At 47.5% G+C, this 27595-nt stretch overlaps 1 protein-coding gene across 2 annotated transcripts in view; it reads right to left on the bottom strand.

Moving 5' to 3' along the window:
* The window catches only part of KLHL12 (kelch like family member 12), a 621505-nt gene that overhangs the window by 200084 nt on the left and 393826 nt on the right, over positions 1-27595 (bottom strand). For both annotated transcript variants that reach the window (XM_086923076.1, XM_086923077.1), the window contains exon 8: positions 23472-23667. In XM_086923076.1, coding sequence (XP_086779202.1) covers positions 23472-23667 — 196 coding nt within the window. The remainder of the gene's footprint in view (positions 1-23471; positions 23668-27595) is intronic.

Below are 27595 nucleotides of genomic sequence, written 5' to 3' on the forward strand. Positions count from 1 at the left end.
TAGTTGGTCTTCAGTGATTTTGCTCCAGCTCTGCGGCGGATCTGTAGGGTGCGGTGGTGTGTGGTGGGCTTCTGGAAGGTGAAGTGGATGCAACGGTGGTCGGTTCAGAGGAGTTCGGTGGTGTGGCTGACTGAGAAGTGCGGGCTTGAGGAGAAAACGGGTTCGAGCGTGTGGCCGGCGGAGTGGGTGGGCGTTGTGACGAGTTGCTTCAGTCAGAGTTTGGCGAGGTTATCGATCAGGGTTGTGGAGTTGTTGTCGTTGTTGTTCTCAAGGTGAAAGTTCTGGTCTCCGAGGAGGATGTAGTCGGTGGAGGTCAGGGCGTGCGTGCTAATCAAGTCGACGATGGAGTCGCTGAACTGGGGGTGGGGTCCGGGGGGGGGGTCGATAGACGAGGGTGCATCTGAGGGTGGAGTTAGGGTCTGTGTGGATCTGGAAATATATGTGCTCGGTGGTGCTGAGCGCGTCATCGGTGCTAGTTGAGACCCTGATGCTGTTCTTACGGACGATGGCGATTCCTCCTCCGACTCCATTGGTGCGGACTCTGCGGTTGATCTTGTAGCCGTCTGGGATGGCTATGGCGATGTCGAGTGCGGAGGAGTCGTTAAACCAGGTCTCTGTCAGGAAGGCGACATCCAGGGATGTTTTGTCGAGCAGGTCCCAGAGCTCGACGGCATGCTTGTGTGTGGAGCGGGTGTTCAGTAGTATGCATTGGAGGTGGTTGGGGTCTTTCTTGGCGGCTGGTTCGTCGGCTCTGAGGCTGGTGTAGCTGCAGTTCCGGCAGGTGAAGGGGCTGTGTGTGTGTTTCGGGGCGGCCTTGAAGCAGGTGTGGCTCCGTCCAGAGTTGAGAGTGTGCAGAGTAATGACGTCGCAGTGGTGGTGGTCGTGGCGGGTGAGGGGGCCAGGGGTTCTGGCGCTGGGCGCGGTCCAGGCGCAGACGGGCTTGCCTTAGGTGCGCTTTTGGGGCAGCCAGCATATATGGGGAGGTGGGAGGAAGGAGCAGCTGGGACCTGGGGCAACGAATGGGCAGTCAGGGAGGCGGGGACGCAGCGGCGAGGGCGGTGAGGGACAACAAAGGTAACAGAAGGAAAAAGGGGCACAAAATCGAGGGACAAATGAGTGGCACAGAATGCAAAAGGGTACAAAAAAAGAGTGGAACTGAAGGCAGAAGGGTCACAGAAACGAGGGAAAAACGAGTGGCACAGAGCAGAAGGGCACAAAAAAACGAGTGGAACAGAGGGCAGAAGGGCACAAAAAACGAGTGGAACAAAAGGCAAAAGGGGCAAAGGGCACAAAAACGAGTGGAACAAAGGGCAGAAGGACAAAAAACGAGTGGCACAGAAGGCAAAAGGGGCACAAAAACAAGGGAAAAACGAGTGGCACAGAAGGCAGAAGGGCACAAAAAACAAGTGGAACAGAAGGCAAAAGGGGTACAAAAACGAGTGGCACAGAGAGCAGAAGGGCACAAAAAAACGAGTGGAACAGAAGGCAAAAGGGGCACAATAACGAGGGAAAAAAAAGTGGCACAGAATGCAGACGGGCAGAAAAAGAGAGTGGAACAGAAGGCAAAAGGGGCACAAAAACGAGAGAAAAACGAGTGGCACTAAAGGCAAAAGGGCACAGAAATACCGGAAAAACGAGTGGCACAGAGGCAAAATACATAACACAGAAATACAGGGGCAGCTAAGAACAGAAGGCAGAACGGGCAGAGAGGCACAGGGGCAGTGAGGGGAACAGAAGTGAAAACCGGGCAGACACACGGGGGCAGCGAGGGGAACAGAAGGGAAAACCAGGCAGAGACATGGGGGCAGCGAGGGGAATAGAAAGAAAGACCAGAGAGAGCACGGGGACAGCGAGTGGAACAGAGGGAAGAAAAAGGGGCATGTGCCACATACAGGCAGCGGGGGAAGACAGACAACACCAGTCAAAGACACAACAATGAAAATACAGGCAATACAATAAAAGCAATAAAGCGGAGGATGAACAAACCTATCTACGGCCTACCACTGGCCACAAGGGATGAGGCGCAGGTGGTAGCCTGCGGGTAGTGGAGGGCCTCGAACTTCCTCAGCAGCGGCTGCTGGGGCAGGGAGACATAGACGGTGCTGTGTGGAGGGGGAACGGCCTACCTGGTGGGGTCAAGGGTTGCTCCATGGAGGCATCTGTCATTAAGACAAAATCTGGAATATCCTGAAGGAATGTGAGTCCTTCTGCTAAGTTCGGCATCTGTGACCACCACTTGAGAGTGTGCTTCATGCGTGGTGTGACTCTGAGGGTATCGTCGAAGGAGCCCTCGGCTTGTTGCCACTGAAGGTGCAGCTCCTCTTGTAGAGATCTCATTCTGAGTCTTGCCAAAGGGATGAGATTTATTACAGAGAAGCACATCCCCAGGAACTAAGCATACATGAGGACAGAAACTGACTTTTTTCTTGAAATTCTTTTTGATCAGGAAAAAACAAGATTAGAAACCTGTCAGTTTCTGATGTGATGGAACCTTCTCTATTGCATATTTTCGAGGAGCATTGTTAAGGCTTCTTTGAATAATAAGTGAAGATGAGGGGGATGGGGTCCCCTGGGGGGAGTGGTAGGTGGCTGTTTGATAAACTCTAGGGTATGTCCGTTGTTCACCAGTTCTAGAACCCATTGATCTGAGGTAATTTCTTGCCACTTGTCCACGAATGCTGAAATTATTGCGCCCATGGGAATGGGAGGTAATGTGATTGGCGCCCTGCAGAAATCACTGCTTCCTGTTGGTGTCTCGTCCTTGATTTTGTGATTGTTTTCGACCACCCTGGCGAGAGAAACCAGATGTGTTGGATTGTCTGTATGATGACTGGCTGTACATCTGCCTATACTGGTGTTGGTACTGCCTGTTCTGCTGGTTTTGGTATCCGCCTCTCAAAGAGAAACCACGTCCCCTTGCTCCTCTGAAGGATCCTCTTTTGTATTGCAATGAGCCCACGATCGGGCGGTATCCGTGTCAGTTTTGATTGCTTGGAGGGCTTCATCAATGTGCTTTCCAAACAACGATTCGCCATCATAGGCCACGTCTACATTTTTTGTCTTGACTTCCAGCCTGAAAGTGGTGGCCTTAAGCCAACCTTGACGTCTGAGTACTGCTGCTCATGCAAGCTGGGGAAACTAGTATTAAAAATGTCAAGTGCGCAATCTATTGTTTCGGATGCAGCATGTTCTCCCTTCAATAAAATATTTCTTGCTTCTGGTCTCCGGTTTCTTCGGAATTAGGTCAATAAGACCGGCCATGTCTGACCACATTTGGCGGTCATAACGCCTGATTATGGCTAGGGATTTAGCCGCTCTAAAGGAGGCTGCTGCCATGGTGGAGAATTTTTTGCCAATAAGGTCAAGACGACGCCCTTCTTTGTCAGGCGGTGTAATGATGGGTGTTGCCGTTTTTTTTTACCTTTGTTGGGCAGCCTGAGAAATGACCGATTCTTGTCGGGGGGTGGCCAATAAGACAGGATGGACTTTCGGCAGGAGCACAATATTTATTTTCTGTACGTGGAAGCACTGCTGGAATAGATGCAGGCGTCTTCATTATTTTGAGCCCTTCGTTCCAGATGTAGTCAATTATAGGGACAGCCCTCATAATCTTCCTTGATTCTTCCTTAAAGTCGTGAATGAAGCATTCTGTGTGCTCAACCGTGACAGGCAATTGAAATCTGGCTGCCGCTCTCTGCATTAGGTTGTGAAATCCCCAGATATTCTCAGGGGGAGAATCAGATGGTAGAAGGCATTGGAATAATGTATCTGTAGTATGGGCTTCTGGAAGCTCACCCTCTTCAATTTCCTCTTCAGAGGATGTAGTGTCTTGCCCCTGATGAGGGTCTGTAGGTTGTTGTTCTTGAGGAGGGTCTGGAAGCTGAGGAGCTGAAGGAGTGTCAGTTTGAGGTAAAGGATCCGGAACCACCACAGGTAGAGGTGGGATTTCTGGAGTAACCTGTCGTGGGGGAAACCTCTGTCGGTAGTCCGCCAGCATAGCTTGCAGATCCTGTATGAGAGTCGGAGGTAGATGGCTCATCTCACTCTGGCGAGATTTCTTATGATATACTCTATGGTGCGTTACTATAATGTCCTCCTGATTAAATTGCTCACTATAATCCTCCTCCTCATCATCTTGACATTTGATGTGTAGCTCAGAAGGATGATGAGCTATCCGAAATGGTCCTTCATCCTCTTCGTCTTCATCACCATCCTGCACATATGTTTCAAGGAGATGTGACGGAGTAAGCGGGGAAATATTGCTATACTCTTGTCTCTGAAAATTTTTAAGCTAAAAACACCTAGATGAAAGTGGCGTTGACTGAGTAGGAGCGACAATCAAAGCTGGTGCCTTAGACTGAACCGGTAAGCTCACAGTCGACGGGGTCGTCGTTGACGGGCTCTCCGTTGATGGACTCTTCGCCGACATGCTTTTTGTCAACGTAGCCGACGGGTCAGTCATCAACGGGCTCTTCGGCCACGGGTCGGTCGTCGACGGGCTCTTCAACGCAGTAGACAACTGATGGACGTCGACGTGATTTCGTTGATGCGTTTTCATAGACTATTCCTCAAGGACGGTCTTCTTGGAAAGGATAGTAATCCTCGTCGACAGTATAGGAGAAGTTATAGACGTCGTCGAGATAGTCGCCGTCGACGTTGGAGCAGAAGAAGTAACGGAAATCGTCGATGAAGAGGCCAAATGAACAGATTTTGAAATGCTTTGAGGACGCCTTTTTTGATTCCTTGATAGAGGATGGAGTAGACAGCGGTGACCCAGAGGAGATGAGATAAGACCTCTGTGAAGGGTCAGAAGTAGAGTGAGAAGATTTGTGGTGTTTCCTTTCCTCACTCGAAGAGCTGTCCTGGGATCTAGCTCTCTCGCTAGAAGTTGAAGCTCTGTCATCCTCCTCAGTCGAAGAGGATTTGAGCCATAACAGCATTCTCGCCTCCCTATCCCAAAGAAGGGAAGGTACGGCATATTTTGCAATCTTTTGCCTCATGTTTTGGATAGAGGCATCAGATGCAGTCCTTATGTTGATCATCAACATGGACTTTCTTCTTCTCGCAGGTTCTGCAGAGCTTGAATAAAGCTTTCTTGTCAGACATAATGGAATTGAAGTTGAAGAAACTGAGTAGGCACTCAGGGAGACTCCCTTCCAGCGCCGGGACGCTCCGTTGCTGGGGTAGCTGTTTGCGCTTCAACAAATTGTTAACATTAACATTAACATTAACACAACGTGCGGTGAAAATCTGAGGAGAATTGGCTCTGCTGAGAGTGTTCTAGAGGGTGCTGACTGGTTGAAGCTGACGTTTGGGTCTTTTACCATAATGAGGTAAGTAGGCTACTAAGATTTGGGCCTCAGGCCTGTTCTTTGGGCCTACTACTACTATTATTACCTACATTTGACACTACTTTTGTATTTACCGTGGGACTCCTGCCTCGGCAACGGGGAAAGATTCAGGCATGTGAATCTATGAAAGATACCCCAATACTGGATAACTGTAAGTTCATCCCGTTGTTGTTAATAGATGCAACCAATTCAGTAGCCTCTTTCTCTGAGCCTTCCCATATAATGATATAATGAATGTCATCCATAAAGCTGCCATAATATCTTATATGGTTGTCCCAAATCACCTTATGAGTAACTTTGAGTACGCGTTCCTCCCACCAACAGGCAGGCATAGGTAGGGGGAAAACACGCCCCCATTGCCACTCCCCTTAGTTGTTTGTACAAGATCTTATTGAACAAAAATAAGTTGTTATTCAGACATAGATCAATCATCTGAAGCAACATGCAACTGTGATCATGAATATGAATTGCACGGTTGTTAAGAAAATGTTTTGCTGCTTCCAAGCCCTGTGGGTGGTGAAGGCTCGTATAGAGCGAGGTTAGATCCATGGTAATTAGCAAATAGCCGCCACGCCACTCTACTTCATTAATTTTTGACAAAAAAATCCCCTGTGTCTTTTAAGAAGGAGGGCAGATTAGTCATATGTGGCTGAAGAAAATAATCTACATATTTTGACATAGCCTCCAATACATTGTATCTGGCTGAGATAATGGGTCTGCCAGGGACAGGGGAAACACCCTTATGTACTTTAGGAATAGAGTACAAAATAGGTGTGGTAGGAAAATCATTTTTTAAAAACAGAAATTCATTTTTAGAGAGTAAGCCCTGTCTTTTCTATTGCTGTACGTTTTTACTCACAGTGTCTTTCGCCTGATTCAGATGTTCACGACCCACTTTGGCTTAGCAGTTTGTGTCAGATAGGTGGCGCTGAGCTTCTAATAATTAGTCGAACCTCGGCCATAAGTCTATATTGCCACCCTTATCCGCACTCATAACAATTTCATTTTTTTCACGTTTTTTTCATTAATGCCCAGTAACTTTTTACTCGGTAAATGCATTTTTTGTGGCGAGAATTCACAGAAATGTTAAGTCTCTTGGGGTCATCTATAACCATTTCACTAAACACATCCACAGAGTCTTTCGGCATCAGTGGACAAAAAGAAGAAGGGGGACGAAATGGACTGGCAGTCGCCATACCAGTGTTTGTCCCTTCCATTGGCGTAGGATCCATATCAGTTGCCATATTCCCCGAGTCAAAAACAGGCTCTCACAGGACATTGGTTGTTTTAATTAGAGCAAATGCATTTCGGCACGCTGCCTTCTTCAGTGCTCATTTCAAATATCATCAAAATTACTCAAGTTTAAATTGCTTCACGGGTGATTTCATTGGAGGAGTGCATGGGGGGGTTGCTGGGGAAAAAGGACCGAGAGACACGTAGTATCACCGCTAATAGTTACCTCGATCATTCAAGTTACATGCACATACATGACACGGTCCAAGGCTACACAGTTGTGAATACACCGGTGACCAGCAGTACAAAGGAGAACACACATACTGCCACCCTGCAGGATTTTAGGAAGGGCCGAAAAACATGGTTATTCGATTAACGTCCCTCATCAGCAGCACTGCCCCCAGAGCCTAGATACCTTCTCAGGTGATAAGTAGCGCTATGCAAATCCTGTTTGTTTGATTGATTGACACCAGATTTCCACACACCGTTAGTGAGCTATATTAGTTTTTCATCTGTAAAACTGTATGTCTTTGCAAGTTAAGTAACCCCTTCAATGGAGATTGTACTGTCTATAAATGACAGTGCACGAACACACCATGCTTTAAGGATATATGCGCAACATTGTGAGCTCAGTGATGAAGCATTGATGGCAGCGACGCCACTCTGAAAATTATTCGAGCACCACTGGGTGTTCCCAATCCTGTTTCTCTTGGTTATTACCTTCTCTGACTCAAGGAAATTCTAGTCCTGCTCCCATATGAATGTGTCATAAGCCCTCTGGACATTATTAAGGCAGGTATTGTCCTAATAATGCGGTAACCAGATATTTTACTCATTTTCAGGCCCCCAACAATGAATTCCCTCGATACCAACCACCTGCATAAAGTAAGCACTGCATACAGGATATAGATGAGTCACAAGAGCTGGAAGGCCTCCAGCACTTACCCTGCCCAGCCCTGCATACACTGCCAGTAGCTGCTCGCTGCTGCTGCACAGAGATGAGCTGCCTAAGTAAAGGACAGCTGGAAATCTTTGCTGGCCGAGAGTGAAGTATAGTTCATATATAATCCATACACTTCCTCCTTATTGCTCTATTCTCCCCTCTTTCTGCCTTACCTCTCATTCTTCCAACACAGAGCAATGCTACCACTAGATGTCTGTCTGTCCCTCATATACCACCTCCTTATTCCTCGGGCCACCCAGCTCACCTGCCCACTGATCCGTTGTCCACTGCTGCAACTGATGGCTTTTCCTTAGCCAATAATGGAGGGCAGGCATCTCAGAATAGTGTAAGCATGTTATGTTGTGTACTTATTGTTATACCGTTCCTGGTTGGCCATCATGTTGCATAAAGATGTAACGTGACGACCATCTTGGAAGTTATACTAAATAACATTCCAAGATTACCACCAGCTGCTTTTGGCTTTGACACATTTCTGCAATCAGTGGCAAAGTCAATATCAGCAGTGAACGGGCATTGGTAAAGCAATAAAACCAGGTCTATTGCTCAGTTTTGGTACGGTAACATCCTGATATGTAAAAGCTTACAAAGGGACTGCGAGACTTTGTATTATGCTGTTCCCTTCTAGAACAAGGCTGCTAATAGCGGGCTGTAGAATAGTACTCATTCACTCTCTCTCTTTCTCTCTCCTTTCTCTATCTCGCTTTCTCTCCCCCTCTTTCTTTCTCTCTCTCTCTCTCTCCCTTTCTCGCCCCCCTCTCCCTTTTTTCTCCCTCTCTTTTTCTTTCTTTCGCTCTCTCTCGCGCTCTCTCCCCCTCTCTTTCTCTCCCTCTCTCGCTCTCTTTCTCCTGTGCTCTCCCACCCATACGTCACCACTCAGAACTTTAAAATGTAGATGCAGTAGAACTGGGCCTGGTTGTAGGTATGTTACTTGTTGTATAACATTTCTGGATGCAATGACAAACAGCAAAATACAAGTCAGGTGGCACACTAAGCTAAACACAGATTTTTAGCGTAAGTGTTTTAAAGCCACGCCCTTAATTAAATCGGCCAACCCCCTTTGAGACCCCCCCCCAGTTTTTCCATCCACCTTAAAGCCCTATGCTGCCACTCTCTAAATATCCCCTCTGAAAACTCTCCTCTTACCTTACTCGTGACTCGCTCCAGGTTCTCTATGGCAGGCAGGGGTGGTTGGTTTGAACCTTCCTTCCATTAATCAGCAGCCAGACCAGTCTCCAGGGCCAGCAAATCCCCAGAGAGCAGCACTGCCACTGAATGCCCCAGGCCAGAACGAGCGCTAGAGCACGTAGAGGTGCAGCGCGTGACGCGTCACTACTACGTCGTTCTCATCGCAGCAGGAGGGCTGGCCCGGCCAAAATAAAGTATTTAATGTCGCCCAGGACCGTCAATGGTAGCGCCTTACGCGCTACAAGATTGATTGACGGCCCTGAAGGCTGGGACGGACGAACAGTCAAGAGCTGGGCATAAACAACAGCAGGTCAGGTGCGCGCAGCACGCACTTTCAAACTGCCAGGGCCGCGCGGCACTGGTGGCCCGTTGCGGCCTTTATAATTTATTTGGTGACACTGTGTCCCCAAATAAATTATAAGAGCCGCCGCGGCCACAATGGGCCACCAGTGCTGAACAAGTCATTAGTCAGTTGAGAGGCAAGTCAGTTGTTATCTAAAAAGTATATGTACGCTAGATTCTTTTTAATTAAGGAGCAACATTACAGTCCATTATAGCATCACACAAAGCTTTTGTACATTTCACATACTAAACGCACGCATTTAAAGGTGCTGTGATAAAGAACAAGATGCACATCAGAAAGAAATAAAGGGTTGGAATAACGGTATTTATTTGACCTCAGGGGAAAGAAGAGCCCGGATTAGGTGGGGAGGGTGGGAGAAGGCACAGTGAAAGCACTCGAGCATGTACAGCATCTACCTTGCTGCGCCATCTGTTTGCAATTCACAAGCGCACGTTCAGGCTTGGAAACAGATGGCAAAGCTGCTCGCTCCCGCAAGGTGGATGCCGGACATGCATAAGTGCCCAAAAAAGTGCAGACCAATTCCAAAAGGTCGCTCCTAAGCAGCACTTGCCCGCTGATTAGGTGAGACCTAAAAAAAGGCCAAATCAACAATTTCGGACCCACCCACTACATAGCGGAATAATGCACAGCATATGAATCCAGAAAAGATTCACACTGCTAAAAAAATTACGAACATGAACAGTGCATGCTGGGACTGGTAGGTGCAGATCCATGAGCAACCTACCAGGGCTGTATGCGATAGGTATTCACCTTTAAGGAGCGGCACATTGCATAACAATTCAGCGTTTTTTATGTATATGAATGATGCTTCACTTCTTGTTAGTTACATATGATCTGTTAATCCAAATTAATCCAAATTATACCACTGGTATTATTAATTGCCAAAACCTACTAATAACGGGCAATTAATAATACCAGTGGTATAATTTGGATGCTTTTGGAAAGTTATAATATTGTGGATGTTACAATACCTTATGCTTAGTGATATCATTGTTTGACTTTCAGATTGTTTCCCTCATGAAGGTGGTTTAACCACCGAAATGCATTGGATTGAATATATTCTTTATCAAATGAACAGTAGTGTGAACTGAACATGAAGCTCAAGTGTAATGAAATAAAACAGAACATATGTAACTAACAAGGAGTGGAGCATCATTCATATACATAAAAAACGCTGAATTTTTCAGCAATTATCCTGTGCCTAGGGTGACAGTTGTACTGGATTTATAACTGCAACCTACCAATTCATTGAACACACTCCTGGCGGGGAGTGATACCCAGGAGCACGGAAAAACTCAAAAATTTAGGATAAAACGAGGCTGTGCACGACCTTAAACATTAGCGATTTGGCATTTACCCTCGATTGGAACGGAGCACGCCCAAATTAAAGACGATGCAATACGAGGAGATAACACTTTCCACGGAAAGCAGAGCGGACACTTTCACGTACACAGCGGAAGCTAGCGAAAGAATATACTCTCTCATACAAGCAGGATCCACAGAGCATACCTTCACTAAAAGCAAAGAGCAACAGATTAAGCACCTACTATATCTAACCCGCAAAGAAATAAACCAGCGGCTACACGCCAGCACTATGGTAAAATACCATAAGGCGCAAAGAATTCCGAGAGGCCTCCGTATATCCCTGAAACCTTCGCTATGCAAGAATTCAAAACCGTTTGTTGAAAGGTGGTTTGCAATCCTCAACAAATGCAGCCTAGACTTGATTCTTTTAATTATAGAAGAACTATCCAAAATCCTAGAGGAATTAAAAACTGACATTGATAAAACAACAGAAGAATTAAATAAAATGGTTACAACGAGAATTGTCTAAAATAATAGAGGACATTAACAACCAACTAACGAAGCACACACAAGAGGTCAATGAAAGAAAACTTAGGAAATACAAGCGAGACACGCTGGATTATAAACTGCAAGAAGTATACACTTGGGCGGAAGTATACGCCAAAAAGAGACAAACCAAAGTTTACACCTCCCACACAGACACATCCTCTACGGATAGCGAAAGAACAGCGCCGGAAAAATCTAACAGACAGAAGGATGTAGGTCAACAAGATACTGCAAGCACATCAACAACAGCGACTTTTTCAGAGAGAGGTACTGGAGACAACGGGGACACGGCAAAAGAAAAAGGACAACCCCAAACCAGGAATGTAACGACAAAGAAGGACATAACTAGGAAACACTAAGGGATGATAACAATTTGGTATTAAATATCTCTAACTGCAGATTGAATCCAGCGTAAATAAATACTTTACAAAAGGGAATGTCGTTTGTACCTATGGCAAATACCAACCTGCTGGAATTGGAAGTTAGCTTGTTTAAGTTAACCAGGAAGATGAGATTACAGCATTTTTTTGATAATGTCATCACAGACGCCAGACCTCAAGAACCAGATGAACTGAGAGGTTTAAAAACACACAGCACATATATGGCACCAATCAGCCACAAGACGATCGATCTGTTTGAACAAATATGTAAAAAAGATATCAGTCAATTGAACACAAAAAAGAGAAGCAAAAAGATGAACATGTCTAAAAAAGAGTTTGGTACATTAACATCCATAGCAAGCAACAAGGAGATCATCTGCAAGAAGGCAGATAAAGGGGGAGCATTGGTAATTCTCAACAAAACTTATTACCAAGAAGCTGTCACAGAACATTTGGCAGATGAGGATACTTACATGGAGATAGATTTCAATCCCACTGAAGAAATAAGAAAAACTCTACAAATCATTTTGCAAAAAGCCCATGAAAGAGGTGTGATCAACGAACGGACCAAAAAATATTTGACACAAGACAACACGAACAGCCCTGTGCTATATATGGTACCAAAAGTACACAAGCACTTAACCAGATCACCATGCCGTCCTATTGTATCCACCAAAAAAAGCCTGCATGAACCGATTGGGAAATTTTTGGATAAACATCTTCAACCACTGGTACTTAAAACCCAATCTTACATAAGGGACACCACAGACTTCTTGGTGAAATTAAAGGCTATGAAGAGTGAAGAACACCTCACCATGGCGACCATCGACGTGAAAGCCTTATACATGTCCATACCACATCGACAAGGCCTGGAGGCGGTAGAAAAAGCCCTAGTACAAAGTGATTACACACAGGAATTACAGGTGTTTTTAATGGAACTCATGGAGTTTACCTTAATTCACAGCTATTTCTTCTATGAGAACAGATGGCTTATCCAGAGAAGCGGCACGTCAATGGGAAATTGTGCCGCCCCAGCATACACCAAGCACTATATGGCATCATTCGAGGAAGAACATATCTACAACAATGACGTTTGGAAGGAACACATTAACATGTATGTTCGGTTTATAGATGACATTAGTGGTTTGGAAGGGCACCAACCAAAGTTTAGAGGAACAAATAGAGATTTTGGATAACAAGGATGAGAGAATAAAATTCACATGGAAAATAAGTGAAATAAGCATTCAATATCTGGATGTTGAAATAACCAAAGTGGGATGCAACTTTACCACAAACCTCCATCGGAAAGACACAGATAGAAATAATTTGCTTAAATACAACAGCCATCACCCCCCAGCATTGAAAAGACACCTACCCTACTCTCAATTTCTCAGGGTGAAGAGAGTGGTCTCGGAAGAAGAACAATCAAAGCAACAAATGGCTATCATGACCAAAAGGTTCGAGGACAGAGGATACCCGGAACAAACCATACAACAGGAGCTTCAAATGACACAATCCAAAACACGAGAGGAACTACTATCCAGCAAAACACGCTCCACAGAGCAACGATTTACATGTGTCAGTAAGTACTCCAATGTAAGCCATCAATTCAAGGCGATAATCAAAAGACACTGGCCCATATTGGCACTAGAATCTGATTTTAAAGGAATATTTGCGAGTGAACCCATGTTTGCTTATACCCGAGCTAAAAACGTGTCAGATTTCTTAAAATCACCTAATGAACCTTGTCAGAAAAAGACCTTTCGAGGAACCACACCGTGCTTGAATTGTAGAAATTGTCATAATGTGATGAAGGGCAATTTCATTACCCACCCGATGAAAGGAAACAAAATCCACCTTCGAGTTAATGCAACTTGCGACACCACCAACATAATATACATGTTGAAATGCCCGTGTGGGTCTGTATATGTAGGCCACACTGAAAGAAAACTTAAAACAAGACTAACTGAACATAAAAGTAACATTCGCACGAGCTCATCAAAATCAACAGTGGCAACACATTTTTTGGAGAAGAAATATCACAAGTCAATTAAGGGCATGTGTTTTGGAGGAGATCGACAGGAAAGAATGACCAGTTAATAAGAAAATCTTGCTGAAACGTGAAAATCATTGGATTTATCATTTAAATAGCTTGAAACCGCATGGGTTAAATGATAGGTCTGAATTTACATGTTATTTATGATCATGTGATGTGTTAACCATGAACTGATCTGTTTTATTGTAACATGTAGCTTTTGAGAGCGAGAAATCATGGGCAGATGTACCTCATCGCTAGTTTGACCATGGTCATAAAGTGTGGCTAGAGTTAACCGAACTGCATACAGCGACGCAATCAATGCTGTTTCAGATAGCTAATAAAGTTAGCCCTTTGCATAAAAAAAACCATTTACGCACACAACACCAGCGTTTAATGCATAAAGCGCATGCGCAGTAAATTACGTCACGTTACGTAAACCCGGAAGCATATACGGCGCGTAATAGGAATCACATCGCGGAACCCACAGCCGAGCTGCGACTTTGAATCAAGAAGGTGAGAGCGTTAAAATGTCCAGAGAACAGGGATGTAAGATCGTAGAAATGCCGTAGTTGGGTCATGAACAAGGCAGTGCGCCACCCAATTTAAAGCGAAGTAAGTTTGTTCTGGGTAACGTTACTTAGCCACCAGCATACCGTTAATAATGGGAGAGCACAGTATTAGCGACACAGCATTTTTTTTAACACCAACACGAGTACATAAGGGCGAATTACTGCAGTACCGAGTCCCACTCCTTAAGGGCTTTCAGCACATATGATTAGAAACAACTTATTAATATATGAACGGCAGAGAAAATGTTAACCCGTTATTTTTTTTTTTTAACGTTTTTAAAAACCTTTATTGTGCAATATCAGCAAACAATTAAAGGGCCTACAACCATCCGGCCGGCCTCGACGTCAGTTTAAGCACTCATGCAAGTTATACGGTGACTCAGCAGTACCTCAATATAAAATAGCAAGCATTCCGAATTACACTGAAGACCTATCAGACTGCTGAGAAACAGGAGGAATTAAGGTCCATTTTTAAATTTTAAAAGGTGAATTTTAAAGTTTAGAAAATAAGAAGGAGCAGATTCCATACAGTCCACCGAAGGCACAGGGTGGGCAATGCATACCACAAGATATCGAACGAGCGGAGAAACATAATCGGATTATCGGCACAAAGATACATATATAAGGGTAAAAAGCACATATTATGTTTCGTGCCAGTCATTACCCACCCCATACCGAGCCTCCCTGCTGACCCAAAAGAAGAAAGAGGAAAGATAAAAAGAACTAAGGAAAGGAGAGAGAAGAAATAAAGGCCCATAGGAACTTAAAACGGACAAAACAACCCCCCCCCCCCCAACCCCCACCCTACACGCATGCAGAGGCTACGGCCTACCCCCCCCCCCCCCCCTAGCAGTGTGCCTGTCGCCCAGGAAAAGAGTACCCGAAATATAGACACAGAAATGAGAAAGAAAGGAAAGAAAAAGGAATCATCTAAAACCGGAGGAGGGCCATCCATATGTGCTCCCGGTCTCCCCTACCACGAATTTATTCTCCACCCCAAGAGCAAAAGTCAACAACAGCAAGCAATGGATACGGTAATAAATGGGGTGAGTTATCACATACTGCGCAGCTAAGTGTGTCATAGGAACATTCCAACCCGATCCTCCGCCAGCCAAATAAACATCAATCGCGAAAGGGAACCACCTAGCCCTGGCCTGTTCGTGCGAGTCCCCCAAGGTATGACCGCTGAGTAAAGCCTGTCCCATCCAACACAAAGGAACAAAATGCCCACGCAAGGCAGAGGAGCGGCATGCAAATACAAAATGGACGTCGCCAGTCACCAATAGATCCATCTTCACTGATGATCATCACCCCCAGTTCCGTCCGTTGACACACATTCCACAGCAAGGAAAGTAGGGCGTGGAAGGAGGAGGCAGTCACGGGAGCCAACAGTTGCAAAAACATTGTCCGGGCCGATAGTGGCGATACAATGGACGAAGTCACAGTCCTCAGCTGAGAGAGGAGTCCTTCAGTGTAGCAGAAGCAGACGGACAGCTGTTCGCAGGCACCAACGCAGTCCGGGAAAATCCGTTCCCCTCCGCACTCATGTGGAAACATAGTAGCCTCCTCAAGGACAGGCAGAGGCAAATCCTCGCACACCTGGGAGCAATCCAACCGTGGTCGCCCCAGTGTGAGCGCAATGTCGTCAAGCTTCCTTCCCAACTCTCGGGAACGAATAGTTTCTTACCTGTCTTTGTAGTTTTGCAGCTTGAAGATCTTTCTGGATTCACTATGCTGTGCATATTCCGCGGTCTTGTCGTTGGGTCCGGATTCGTAGTCTTTTCTTTGTTGTTTTTTTTTTTTGTAGCCCTTGTGGGCGTCGGCGTCACACCTCCTCGGGTGCATTTCCGGAGACGTCTTGGGCGCCATCTTCAGATTATTTTTTCCGTGTTTCCTTCTTTTCCGAAGCAATGGCAATGTTCTATTCAGGTGATAATTTCTTTACCACTTATCCTTATATTCTGTTACTTCTCCTCCCATCTCCTTTTTTTTGACCACCTCTTCTCTCTCCAGCCTCATCTTTCTGGCGGAGGTGGGTGGGTTCGCTAGTGAATCCAGAAAGATCTTCAAGCTGCAAAACTACACCGACAGGTAAGAAACTATTCGTTTTGCGCCGTGAATCTTTCTGGATTCACTATGCTGTGCATAGATTTCGTAGCGGTTTCTCATTTCCGTGGTGGCTGGGTGGAAGATGAGCTCTGGTTTCTGAATATATGCTGGAGCACCCTTTGTCCGACTTGTGCTTCCTTGTTCATCTGAACATCCACGCAATAGTGCTTCGTGAATGTGTGCACCGAAGCCCATGTTGCCGCCAGGCATATGTCTTGTATGGGTGTATTGGCCAGGAAGGCTATTGTGGCCTCCTTTTTTCTAGTGGAGTAGGCGCGTGCCCCCTCTGCCAGTTCTTCTCCTGCCCTTTTGTGGCAGAGTTGGATTGTTTGCGCGATCCATCGTGCAATAGTGGTCTTAGTGACTGCTTTGCCCATGTAACTGTTGGCGAACGACACAAAGAACTGTTTCGTTTTCCTGTGTCCTTTTGTCCTTTCAATGTAATGCATGACCGCCCTTCTGGTGTCCAGGGTATGCAGAGCTCGCTCTGCGCTAGTGGTTGGTTTTTGGAAAAAACTCGGTATCTGTATGGACTGGTTCATGTGGAACCTGGACACCACCTTCGGCATGAAGTGTGGGTCGGTCCTCATCACCACCCTGTCATTGTGTATTTGTAAGTAGGACTCCTGTAGCGTTAGCGCTTGCAGCTCGCTCACTCTGCGTAAGGACGTAATTGCAACCAGGAAAGCAGTTTTCATAGTTAGCATCTTCAAAGAGGCCTTGTGAAGCGGCTCGAAGGGCTCCTTCATGAGTTCCGTCAGGACCACGTTTAAGTTCCATGCCGGTGGTGGCACCCGCTTGGGTGGTGCAATCCTTTTTGCTCCTTCCAGGAACCTCTTTACAACTAGTGATGTGAAGAAGCTTCTGCCAATCTCACCCCTTGTGTATGCCACTATAGCCGCCAGGTGAACACTCAAGGAGGACGAGCTGAGCTTTTTGTCCAGTAAGTGTGTCAGGTACTTCAGTACCGTGGAGTCTTTCTTCATTTTATTGTGAAGTCTCTCCCTCCTGCACCACATCGTGAACCTTTTCCACTTTGCGACATAGCACTTCCTTGTGCTGGGCCTTCGTGCCTCCCGAAGGACCCTGAGGGTGCTCTCTGGCAGTTTCAAATGTGCGAATTCGATGTCCTCAGGAGCCATGCTACTAGGCTCATGCTCTCTGGTTCTGGGTGCAGCACCTCTCCGTTCTGCATGGAGAGCAGGTCCTTTCTCCTGCTGAATCTGTGGGGCGCACACTGCGCCATCTCCATGATCTGAGAGTACCATGTCTGCCTCGCCCACTGCGGCGCGACCAGTATCAGGGTCATGGTGCTCGCCCTGCACTTGCTCAGTACTCTGTGTATCAGTGGTATCGGGGGAAAAGCGTATGCAAATTTCTCGAACCAATCTATCCATAGGGCATTCCCAAGGGCCCCTTCTTCGGGTTGTCTGGATGCGAAGTTTCGGCATTTCGCATTCTGGCGTGTTGCAAACAGGTCCACTGATGGTGTTCCCCACCTGTTGAACAGCCTCCTTGTCTCCTGAGCATTGAGCTCCCACTCATGGGATGCCGAGGTCGGTCTGCTCAGCCAGTCTGCCTGAATGTTCTCCTTCCCTGGTAGGTGTATGGCTAGCAGGTCTATCTGGAGAGGGATGGTCCACCTCCATATCTCCTGCGCCAGCGTCGAAAGCGTTGTTGACTGTGTTCCACCCTGTTTGTTGATGTAGAACATCGCCGTGGTGTTGTCTGTCTGTAGCAACACCCTCTGCCTGTACAGTCTTGTCTGGAAGGCTTTCAGTGCAAGGAAGATTGTCTTCAGTTCTAGGTAATTGATGTGCTTTGTCGCATCTGCTGGCGTCCAAAGACCCCTCACCTTGAGTTCCTCCGTGTGAGCGCCCCATCCCTTCAGGGATGCGTCCGTGGTGATGGTCACTGTCGGAGTTGGGAGTGTAAGAGGCTGTCCCCTTGTTAAGTTCTCCAGGGTCCACCATGCCATCTCCTTCTGCACTGCGTGCGTCACCACCACAAGATCCTCCCAACTGCCCGAAGCCTGTGACCATTGTTCCTGCAGCCATTCTTGCATGGGTCTCATGTGGAGCCGCACATTCGGCACTAGGTGGATGCATGATGCCATCATCCCCATGATCTTGCTCGCAGTCCTCACTGTCCGAGCTTGCCCCTTCTGGTATAGGCGAGTTTCCTTGACCAGTGCCCTTGCTCTCTTCTCGCTGGGGAACACTTTGCCCTGTAAGGTGTTGATCTCTGCCCCCAGGAAGATCTTCACTTGCTCCGGCTCCATTGATGATTTCTTCCAATGGACGGAGAACCCCAAGTTTATGAGTGTGCTCGTCACTGTATGTGCATGCTGCTTGCACTTCTGGTACGAGTTTGCTTTCACCAGCCAGTCGTCGAGGTAAGGGTATACGTGTATCCCCTGTCTTCGTAAGTGCGCTGCGACTGCCGCGAGGCACTTCGTGAATACCCTCGGTGCTGATTTCAGTCCGAAGGCCAGCGTTGTGAACTGGTAGTGGCCTCCTCCGATTGCGAACCTGAGCATATGCTTGTGCTTCTCGTTCATCGGTATGTGTAAGTAGGCGTCCTTGAGGTCTATCGTGACCATGAAGTCTCCGACCTGCAACTGCGGCAGCACCTCCTGCAAGGAGGTCATTTTGAACTTTTGTGTTCTTATGAATTTGTTGAGGAACCTCAGGTCTAGGATGGGTCTCATTTTGTCGTCGACCTTTGGTACTAGGAAGTACGTTGAGTATATTCCCTTGTTCCTTTCCCTGAAGGGAACTCTTTCTATGGCCTTTTTTTGTAGAAGTTCTTGCACTTCTTCCTGAAGCCTCGCCAGCTGTTCTTTTGCTCGTCGCTTCCCCCTTGGTTTTCTGTTTGTTGGTTTTCTCTCCAACTCCAAGCAGAATCCGAATTGAATGATGTTTAGGATCCATTTGTCTGATGTTATTTCTCTCCATTCCTGGAGATAGAACTTTAATCTTCCTCCCACTGGTGTCATGTGGTCGTAGGTCATTAGATTGTCCTGACCCCTTCGTACGTGGTGCCCCCTGGGATCTTTTCTGTGGTCGGGCACCCGGGGGAGTGTGAAGTCACTTCGAGGTGGGCTGCTGCCCCCCTCTTCTATTCTGGCCACGTCCATTTCTCCCTCGAAAGGACTGACCCCTTGGTTGGTATTGCCAGGACTGCTTCTGGTGACCTTGCTGAGCCTGCGAGTCTGCCTGGCGCGTCTGCTGGAAGGCCTGGTGCGATGTACCTGGCTGGTTTCCACCTCTCCCTCCGGGCCTCCGTGCCGGGGTGCCTCTTCTGTTGCCTCTGAACTGCAATGCCCCCATGGACCTTGCCGTCTCGTTATCTTTCTTGAGTTGGCATAGTTTATCGTCAACTGTTGCCCCGAAAAGTGTTTCGCCGTTGAACGGTGTGTTCAGGATACTGTGTTGTACCTCGGGTTTGAACCCTGAGATCCTGAGCCATGCGTGTCTCCTTTCCGTGACACCCATCATCATGAGCCTGCTGGCGGTGTCTGCTCCGTCCAGGGCCGTCTTAAGGCAAGAATTCGCAGCGTTTTTCCCTTCGTCGATCAAATTTTCGGCCTTCTGCCTGGCATCCTGGGGTAGTTCCTTCACCAACTGCCCCAGCCCTTCAATGATCTGGTACATGTGCCTGTTCAACAGGGCGTTGGAATTAGCCATGCGCCAGTGGGTCGCGGCATTTCGCTCGATCCTTCTCCCCACCAGATCCATCCTCTTGCTCTCCTTATCCGGCGGTGGGCCCGAGGTAGTGGATACGATCGCCCTCTTCCTAGCTGTCGCCGTGATAATGGAGTCAGCGGAGACCTCGCCTCGAATGTAGGCCGGGTCCTTCGAGGAGTGTTTGTATTTTTTCTCTGTTCTGGGAGTTACCGCCTTGCATGTTGCGGGCTCTTTGAACGCTTCCTTTCCCTGAGCCAAGACGCTCTTGAGCATTGGCAGGAACTGGCTTCTTGTTTGTGTTGGGAGCAATGTCTCTAGCAGGAAGTCTGCTTTCTGCTTTTCCTCGTCGAGCTTTAGCTTGAATGCCGTTGCAGCAGATTGTATCGCCGAGTTGTATGCCCCGATGTCGTCCGGCGGCGAGGGTCTCGAGGGGAATGAGTCGACCGCCTCTTCCGGGCTTTCGGTGTCGACGTCCAAGTAATCCTCCTCGCGTGGGTCAGAGGTGGCCGACTCGGCGTCCAACCTACTGCCCTCTTCGTCTTCATAGCTGTAATCCTCGTAGGGATTCTCTTCAACTTCCTGGTCGTCGACCATCTCGTCGCTAGGCACATGGTCGTCGACATGTTCTTCTTCCTCTTCGACCCGATCTAGCATGGCGTGCTTCGTCTTGTGTGGGATCGTGAAGGTACTCATCTCGGCGGCGAAATCTTTTCTCCGCTGCAAGAGGCTCACCATCTTGTCTTCTAGCCGACGTCTTTTCCTTTCCATCTCAGCCGCGATTTCGGCTTCGGAACGTTCGGCCCCTCTCTTCGTCGCCTGGTTCGGCAGTGAGACTTTCGACGTCGACGGCTTGGACATCGAACTGGCTTTCGGGTCCTTGGACGGTGCCGAGGCCTTAGGGTCTTTCTCCCTCGACGTCGATCGGTCCCTTTCGGCGACTATCTTCGACGTTTTCTGCTGTTCAACAGCTTTCGGCGCCAGGGACTCCTTCTCCGAGGACCCGCTGGGCCTGCTTGTGGTCGCGGACGGCAGATGCTTCTGCGTCGGCGCCTTCTGGCTCTTGGCCTCGTACTTTCGAGACTCAGAGTCTCTCGTGTTCTTGTGGGACGTCGTGTCTCCTACCTTATCAGGTGTCTTCTTGTAATCGGTCTCTACGACCGTGTAGCTGTCGTCTTCGGCGGCAGCGTTGTCCTCCTCCTCTGAGGACATCCCCAGCTCGTACAGCGATGGCGTCGGGGATTTTCCTTCGAGGTTGGCGTGCGCTATCCTCTGTCTCTTCCTCACACGAAGGGTCTTCTGGGCGAAGACGGCGCAGGCGTTGCAGTCCTCGCTTCTGTGTTCTACCGGTAGGCAAAGGTTGCAAACCGGATGCTGGTCCTTCTGCGCGTACTTGTGTCTGCAGTTCGGGCAGAACTTGAACGGCGTGTTGTCCATCCTCGTGCGTTCAGGCCTCCCTGACCGCGTGGTCGTCGACGCTCGTCGAAGTTCTCGAGGTTTTCACCTTCTTTCCTCCTCGTCAATGTTCCGTGAGGTCTTCTTTAGTGTTCTTCTTCCAATATCTCCTCCAACTTCTACCTTTTTCAGTACTTTCTCCAAAAATGTCTGGAGCCCAACGGGAACGATCCAGACCCGACCGCGGAAAAAAGAATCTGAAGATGGCACCCAAGAGTGGTGCCGACGTCACTGGAAATGCACCCGAGGAGGTGTGACACCGACGCCCACAAGGGCTACAAAAAAACAAAAAAAAAAAAAACAAAGAAAAGACTACGAATCCGGACCCAACCACAAGACCGCGGAATATGCACAGCATAGTGAATCCAGAAAGATTCACGCTGCAAAACCATCCTTCCACTCAGATTGTAGGTCACCAAGAGCAGCAAGAACGGCGCCACAGGACAGCGCAGGCTGTATTCCCCACATCACAGCATTACGAGGTGATTCGCGCTCCCCATCACACAGCTCATCGATAGGCAGATTAACGCACTCCATCCCGTTCAGGCAGCCATCAGGCATTTCCACCTTGTAGGGAGAACGATGGTGAAACTGGGGCGAGTCCAGCCCGGGCAGGCTACAGTTCGAATTACCAAGGCCTTCAAGGCACACATCTAAGGAGCGGTCTTCGGTAATGGCCATCCCCTCTCCGACTCAGGGCTAGGGCAAATTCGGGAGCGGCCCGCAAAAACCGGGCAAGTTCGAAAATGGGGTCGATACAGCTCACCTCCAGCGTTTCGCAAATGATCAGTATTCCCAGTGATCCCCCACCTCGAGGATGCACTCCGGTCGCGTAGTGTGACAAGCAGCGCTCCGGCAGAAAAATTATTTTCCTTTTCCCCTTCGATGGCCAATTCGTCCCGGAGGACCAGCTCCGCCCAGGCCCAGCTGGCCGCTGTTGATCGATTAGCATCCGGCCGTGTTTCGCAGCAGAGGTCCCGGCTCCAGGGTCGTTGAGGCCGCCAACCAACTTCGTGGATATCTCCGGTTACAAGGCAGGCAGAGACGTCGGGATAACGCGAGTGATGACAGTGCGCAAACACCGACACCCCACTGAGCGCAACGCCAGGATAATGACCAGGATTTCAGTGCGGGGCTCGGAGGCTTGCGGAGCCGGGAGCCTACGCTTCCACTCCGATCACCATCTTGGCTCCTCCCCCTGTTAACCCGTTATTAGTAGGTTTTGGCGATTAATAATACCAGTGGTATCATTTGGATGCTTTTGGAAAGTTATAGTAGTGTGGATGTTACAATACCGTATGCTTAGTGATATCATTGTTTGACTTTCAGATGGTTTCCCTGATGAAGGTGGTTTAACCACCGAAATGCATTGGATGGAATATATTCTTTATCAAATGAACAGTAGTGTGAACTGAACACGAAACTCCAGTGTAATGAACTAAAACAGAACATATGTAACTAACAAGGAGTGAAGCATCATTCATATACATAAAAAAACGCTGAATTTTTCAGCAATTATCCTGTGCCTAGGGTGACAGTTGTACTGGATTTATAACTACAACCTACCAATTCATTGAACACACTCCTGGCGGGGAGTGATACCTAGGAGCACGGAAAAACTCAAAAATTTAGGATAAAACGAGGCTGTGCACGACCTTAAACATTAGCTAATTGACAGCACATCATCATCAACTGGATTACAACAAACAAATAAAGGAAGGGGGAGACAATATGCAAACCCTTCTTTTGCTACTTTCTCACATCTAGAACTTCATTTGGGAGCTCCATCACTCTTTCTTCAGGAAGAAATGGAATAGTCCCCATACCTACATATAATCCTCCAATTGATGGATTCAGTTGGTAATCCACCCCTCTTCTTATACATGCATCTCCTTCCTCAACCCTCTGCTCTGTGCTACTCTCCCTTATTTTCTCCACTTCTTTGCAACTAGTTCAAGATATATACAAATCTATATATAGATATACTTGCGGCCAGAGCAGGCCAGGCAATTGCTTGATTTAGGCTTGAAATAACATGGGCAAAAACATATGCCAGCAATTAAATTGGTGATGACAGGCATGGTCATATGCACAAAGTTGTAACAGAAGAATTGAAGTAGGAGATCAAACAAAGGAAACACCAGGCAACACTGGCAGAATTAACCAACTAGTTGCAAAGTCAATATTTCCTACAAATCAAATAATACCCATAATTTCTGAAACCACTGAACATATTACAGGACATTCTAAAAAGGCAGTACGTGAGCAGGAAAATCTAAAGTCTACCTCCAAGAGCGGTGGCCCCCGCTAATCCTCGACGCACATTCATGGGAGCCACAGGGTACCAAACGCCATCCTCTTCAGATGTGTAATCCAAGCATTCCACTGAACTGAGCCGGGAGCGGCCATCGTACCCACCAATCACATAGATGCGATCATTGAGCGACACTGTGGCAACATATCGCCTTTTACGGGTAATGCTCTGGGTAGAGAAATAAAGAAACAGAAATATACAGATTAACACATGAAGAGGGGTAAAAAATAACAACAAAATGATGAACAGTAAAATTCATAATGAAACTAATATTTGACACTCAATTTAAATGTAATGAAATACAAGGTTCGAAGACTACAATGAGCACCGAAAAACTGAATTTAAAGAATTGTAGATGTGAATTGCCTATGACAGTCCAACATCCGTCTTTTCAACACCTCAAAACACTCAGGAAGTTCGGTATTACTGTACAAAATCCGCAAAGTAATAGCATGAAATGACCACCACAGAGCCTCACAAAGAAATCATAAAAGCAATTCGGGAAGAACCCCTAACTACAAAGCACACTGTAGGATACTCAAGAGAACAGATACAACATCTATCCTCACAGTGCAAAATGTTCTCCCTTTCAAATAATTCAAGGTTTAAAGACACATTATCCCCTATCATTCTGAAATTTCCAAACTTCACACAACCATGAGTCAATGGTCATCTTCTAAAATTAACCACCTACTTTGCTGATTTAGAAAAACAAAAGCAATACAACTCCCAAAGAAAGATAAAATGTTGACCCTGGGGCTCCTCGCCCTCTCATTTCTAGATGGCTCTCCATCGATACCAGATGCACTGTCAAACAAGCCCAGGTCACCAGCCTACTGGGCTACAGCAACTCAGTTTATGCAGGAATCACCTCGCACCTCCTCAAGAGACCTACAGACGATACAGAACTCAGCAGCCAGACTTGTCCTAGATCTCCCCAAGTGGTCCCACATCACCCCCACCTGAGCTAGCTCCATTGGCTCTCCATTTGGAAGAGATGCCATGTCAAGATGTGGATCCATGCCTTCAAAGCCCTCCATGAGCACGGACCAGTGTACATCAACCATCAGCTGTCCAGACACCTGCGCTCCACATCTCTCTGATTCACCCACACCCTCCGAATCCACTGCAGCAACAGTGGAGAAGGTTCCCCCTCCTACCTTATGGCGAAGGCCTCGAACAGCCTCCCTCTTCACCTACGGACGTCATCTTCTCTACTGGAATTCAAAAAAGGACTCAAGACCTGGATGTTCGAGCTAAGCTTAGGCAGCAGCACCCTCAACGCCTGGATACCCTCACAGGTTATTAGCTGAGCTTTACAAATCCAGACTGAATAATTAAAACAGTACATCCCAATATACTAACTTGCTATACTCAAGCGAGATAAAATTGTACAAGCTTAAAGCGCGCAAAGAAGAATTGAAACAAACATGCACCAAATCACAACATGGCCACTAAGAATCAGAAAAACAACTGTTCAGGTGACTGGAAAGTAGCTCATCTTCCTTTAAACAACCTGCCATTTATTCTTTTTTTTTTTTTAAACTTTATTTTTGTTGCAGGGTAGACACGGATCTCACCAGCCCATATGCTGCATTACCAAACTGCCGATTCTACATTGATATAGATCACAATTGTTATCACGGCCCATCAGCCCACATCCCGGAGGCCGGGCGGCGCGGTTTCAATTAATCAGCCAACATTGTAAAGTCATTGTCATTTTGGGCTTCCATGTCAAATCGGTAACCTGCATTTTGTTTATACCGCACCCTCCCTCCCCCCTCCACTGTGTCCGTTGTAACTAAGATAACATTCCCCAACATGTACATTGCCACATCATGTCCATTGTGCACCACGGTATTCGTGACATCTGCCCTGTGGTCGTCGTTCCCCCCCCACCACTTCCTCCCTCACAGCACCTCCCCACTGAACATTACCTTTCCAGTCTTGTTTTTTAAAGTTTCTCCTTGATGTTGTACACCTGTCCCCTCATGACCTTATCATGTCACTTTCGGTCTCACTCCAGTAATTGACCCTCCGTTCTCAGCCCATCACACCTCACTGCCCTCCCTCAAAACCATGGTATTGCCTCCATTTCGCCCAGACTCTCCGGAGCTTTTTGGGGCACCCTCTCGCCTTATATGTTACCCTTTCTGCCACCATGTACAGATCTAGGCCCCTTCTCCATTCCTCTATGTCCGGTGCCTCTGCTGCCCCCCAGTGTTTTGCTATGTCCCTCTTGGCCACAACCAGTGCTAGCACTAGAAATATGAGTTGATTGCGTGGTAGGTCTACTTCGTTCGTCATGCCCAACAACGCCAATTTCGGATCTCGCTCTAATTCTATCCCTAAGACTTCCCCCAGTTCCGTGAAAATGTGTGTCCAATATAATTGTATTTTGTCGCACGACCAGATAGTGTGGTAAAAGTCTCCTATTTGATGTTTACATCTGAGACACTTGGGGTCTGTTATTTTCCCTGTTTTGAGGAGGCGCACCCTATCAAAGTACGTCCTGTGGAGCACGTTCAGTTGAATGAGTCTCAGCCTAGATTTAATCGCTACCTCGCGCGGGTGCATCAGGACTATCTCCCAATCTAAATCGTCCATCTCGCCCACGTCCGCCTCCCACACCCCCCCCTTAATTTTGTTAAGTCCCCCAGCATATTATTGGTTAGTGTCTTGTATGTGAGCGAGACCGCCTGATGTGTTAACTGTTCCTGCAGGAGTCTACCTTCCAGTGGTGCGTATTCCGGCAAGTCCGTGAGTATGATGTTTTGGGCTCTCCATGCATGTGTCAATTGTGTATGTTTGAAAAGTTGCGAGCGGTGTAGACCATATTCCTCTTGTAGCCTGTGAAACGACTTCAGTTCCCCCTTATATATGAAATCTCCAATATGCGAGATGCCAATGTCGTCCCATCTTTGGAAACCCTTCAATTTTTTTAATTCCGTCAGCCAATGGCACTGCCACAACGGCGTCTGTCTAGTTGGTCTTCCGTTCCATCCCATACGTTTTGTCGCTCGTATCTATGCTCGTAGCGTGATCAATGTCGCAGTTAGGAGCGACCTACGCATCTTTCCCCCATATAAATAGTGATGCACATTGTGTGGTGACATCTTCTGTCTCTCCAGTGCATATGTCGGGTGATCGGCCGGGGCATGAATCCAGTCGTTTATGGGCGTCAGGTGTTCCGCCCAATAGTACGCTTCTAGATTAGGTAGGGAAATCCCCCCATTGTACTGGTGTCGTTGGAGTGTCTGAAGGGCAATACGTGGCTGTTTCCCCAACCACAGATAGGAACGGAGGTCCGCGTGAACTTTGGGTAATGCGGTAGCCGGGAGTGGGTAGTACTCATTTTGGAGTGCATAGAGTAACTTTGGGAGGGTAATCATTTTATACATTGCTGCCCTTCCCAGCAGGGTGAGCGGCAGTTGCCTCCATCTATTCATGTCCTCTACCGCTTCGGTCATGACTCGCTCTACGTTTCTATTGAAAGAGAGCGCTCTATCTAGTGTAACATAGACCCCTAAATACTGAAACCCCTCGGTAGTGGTGAGCAGTTGCTCAGGCAGGGTCCCCCACTCGTCGGCCCCTTGAGGATCGTATAGTACTGATTTGTTCCAGTTGATAGTGTGTCCCGCTCTTGCTCCAAAACCCTCCAGTTCCCTAAATAACTCCGGGACCGAAACCTCTGGTTCGGTGATGTACAGCAGCACATCATCCGCGTATAACGATATTATTTCCTGCGTTTCCCCCGGCGCCTCCCCCGAGAAGCCATGGATTTTGGGGTTTTGTCTAATCTTGGCCGCCAGGACATATATCGTGAGCGTGAATAGTAGGGGGGACAATGGACACCCCTGCCTCGTGCCTCTGGACACCCGGAAGTCTCTCGATAGCTCGCCGTTCACCCGAACACGGGCTTTCGGTGCTGTGTACATTAACTCTATCCATCCCTGAAATTTTGGGCCTAGGCCGAACCGTTGTAGCGCCGCCAAAAGAAATGGCCAGTGCACTGCATCAAACGCTTTTTCGGTGTCTAAGGATAGAAACCAGTGAGGTTCCTCTCTATCTTTGACTCCTTGCAGCCAGTTGTGCG

Source organism: Lissotriton vulgaris, chromosome 5, assembly GCF_964263255.1.
Source record: "Lissotriton vulgaris chromosome 5, aLisVul1.2, whole genome shotgun sequence".
Lineage (NCBI taxonomy): Eukaryota > Metazoa > Chordata > Amphibia > Caudata > Salamandridae > Lissotriton > Lissotriton vulgaris.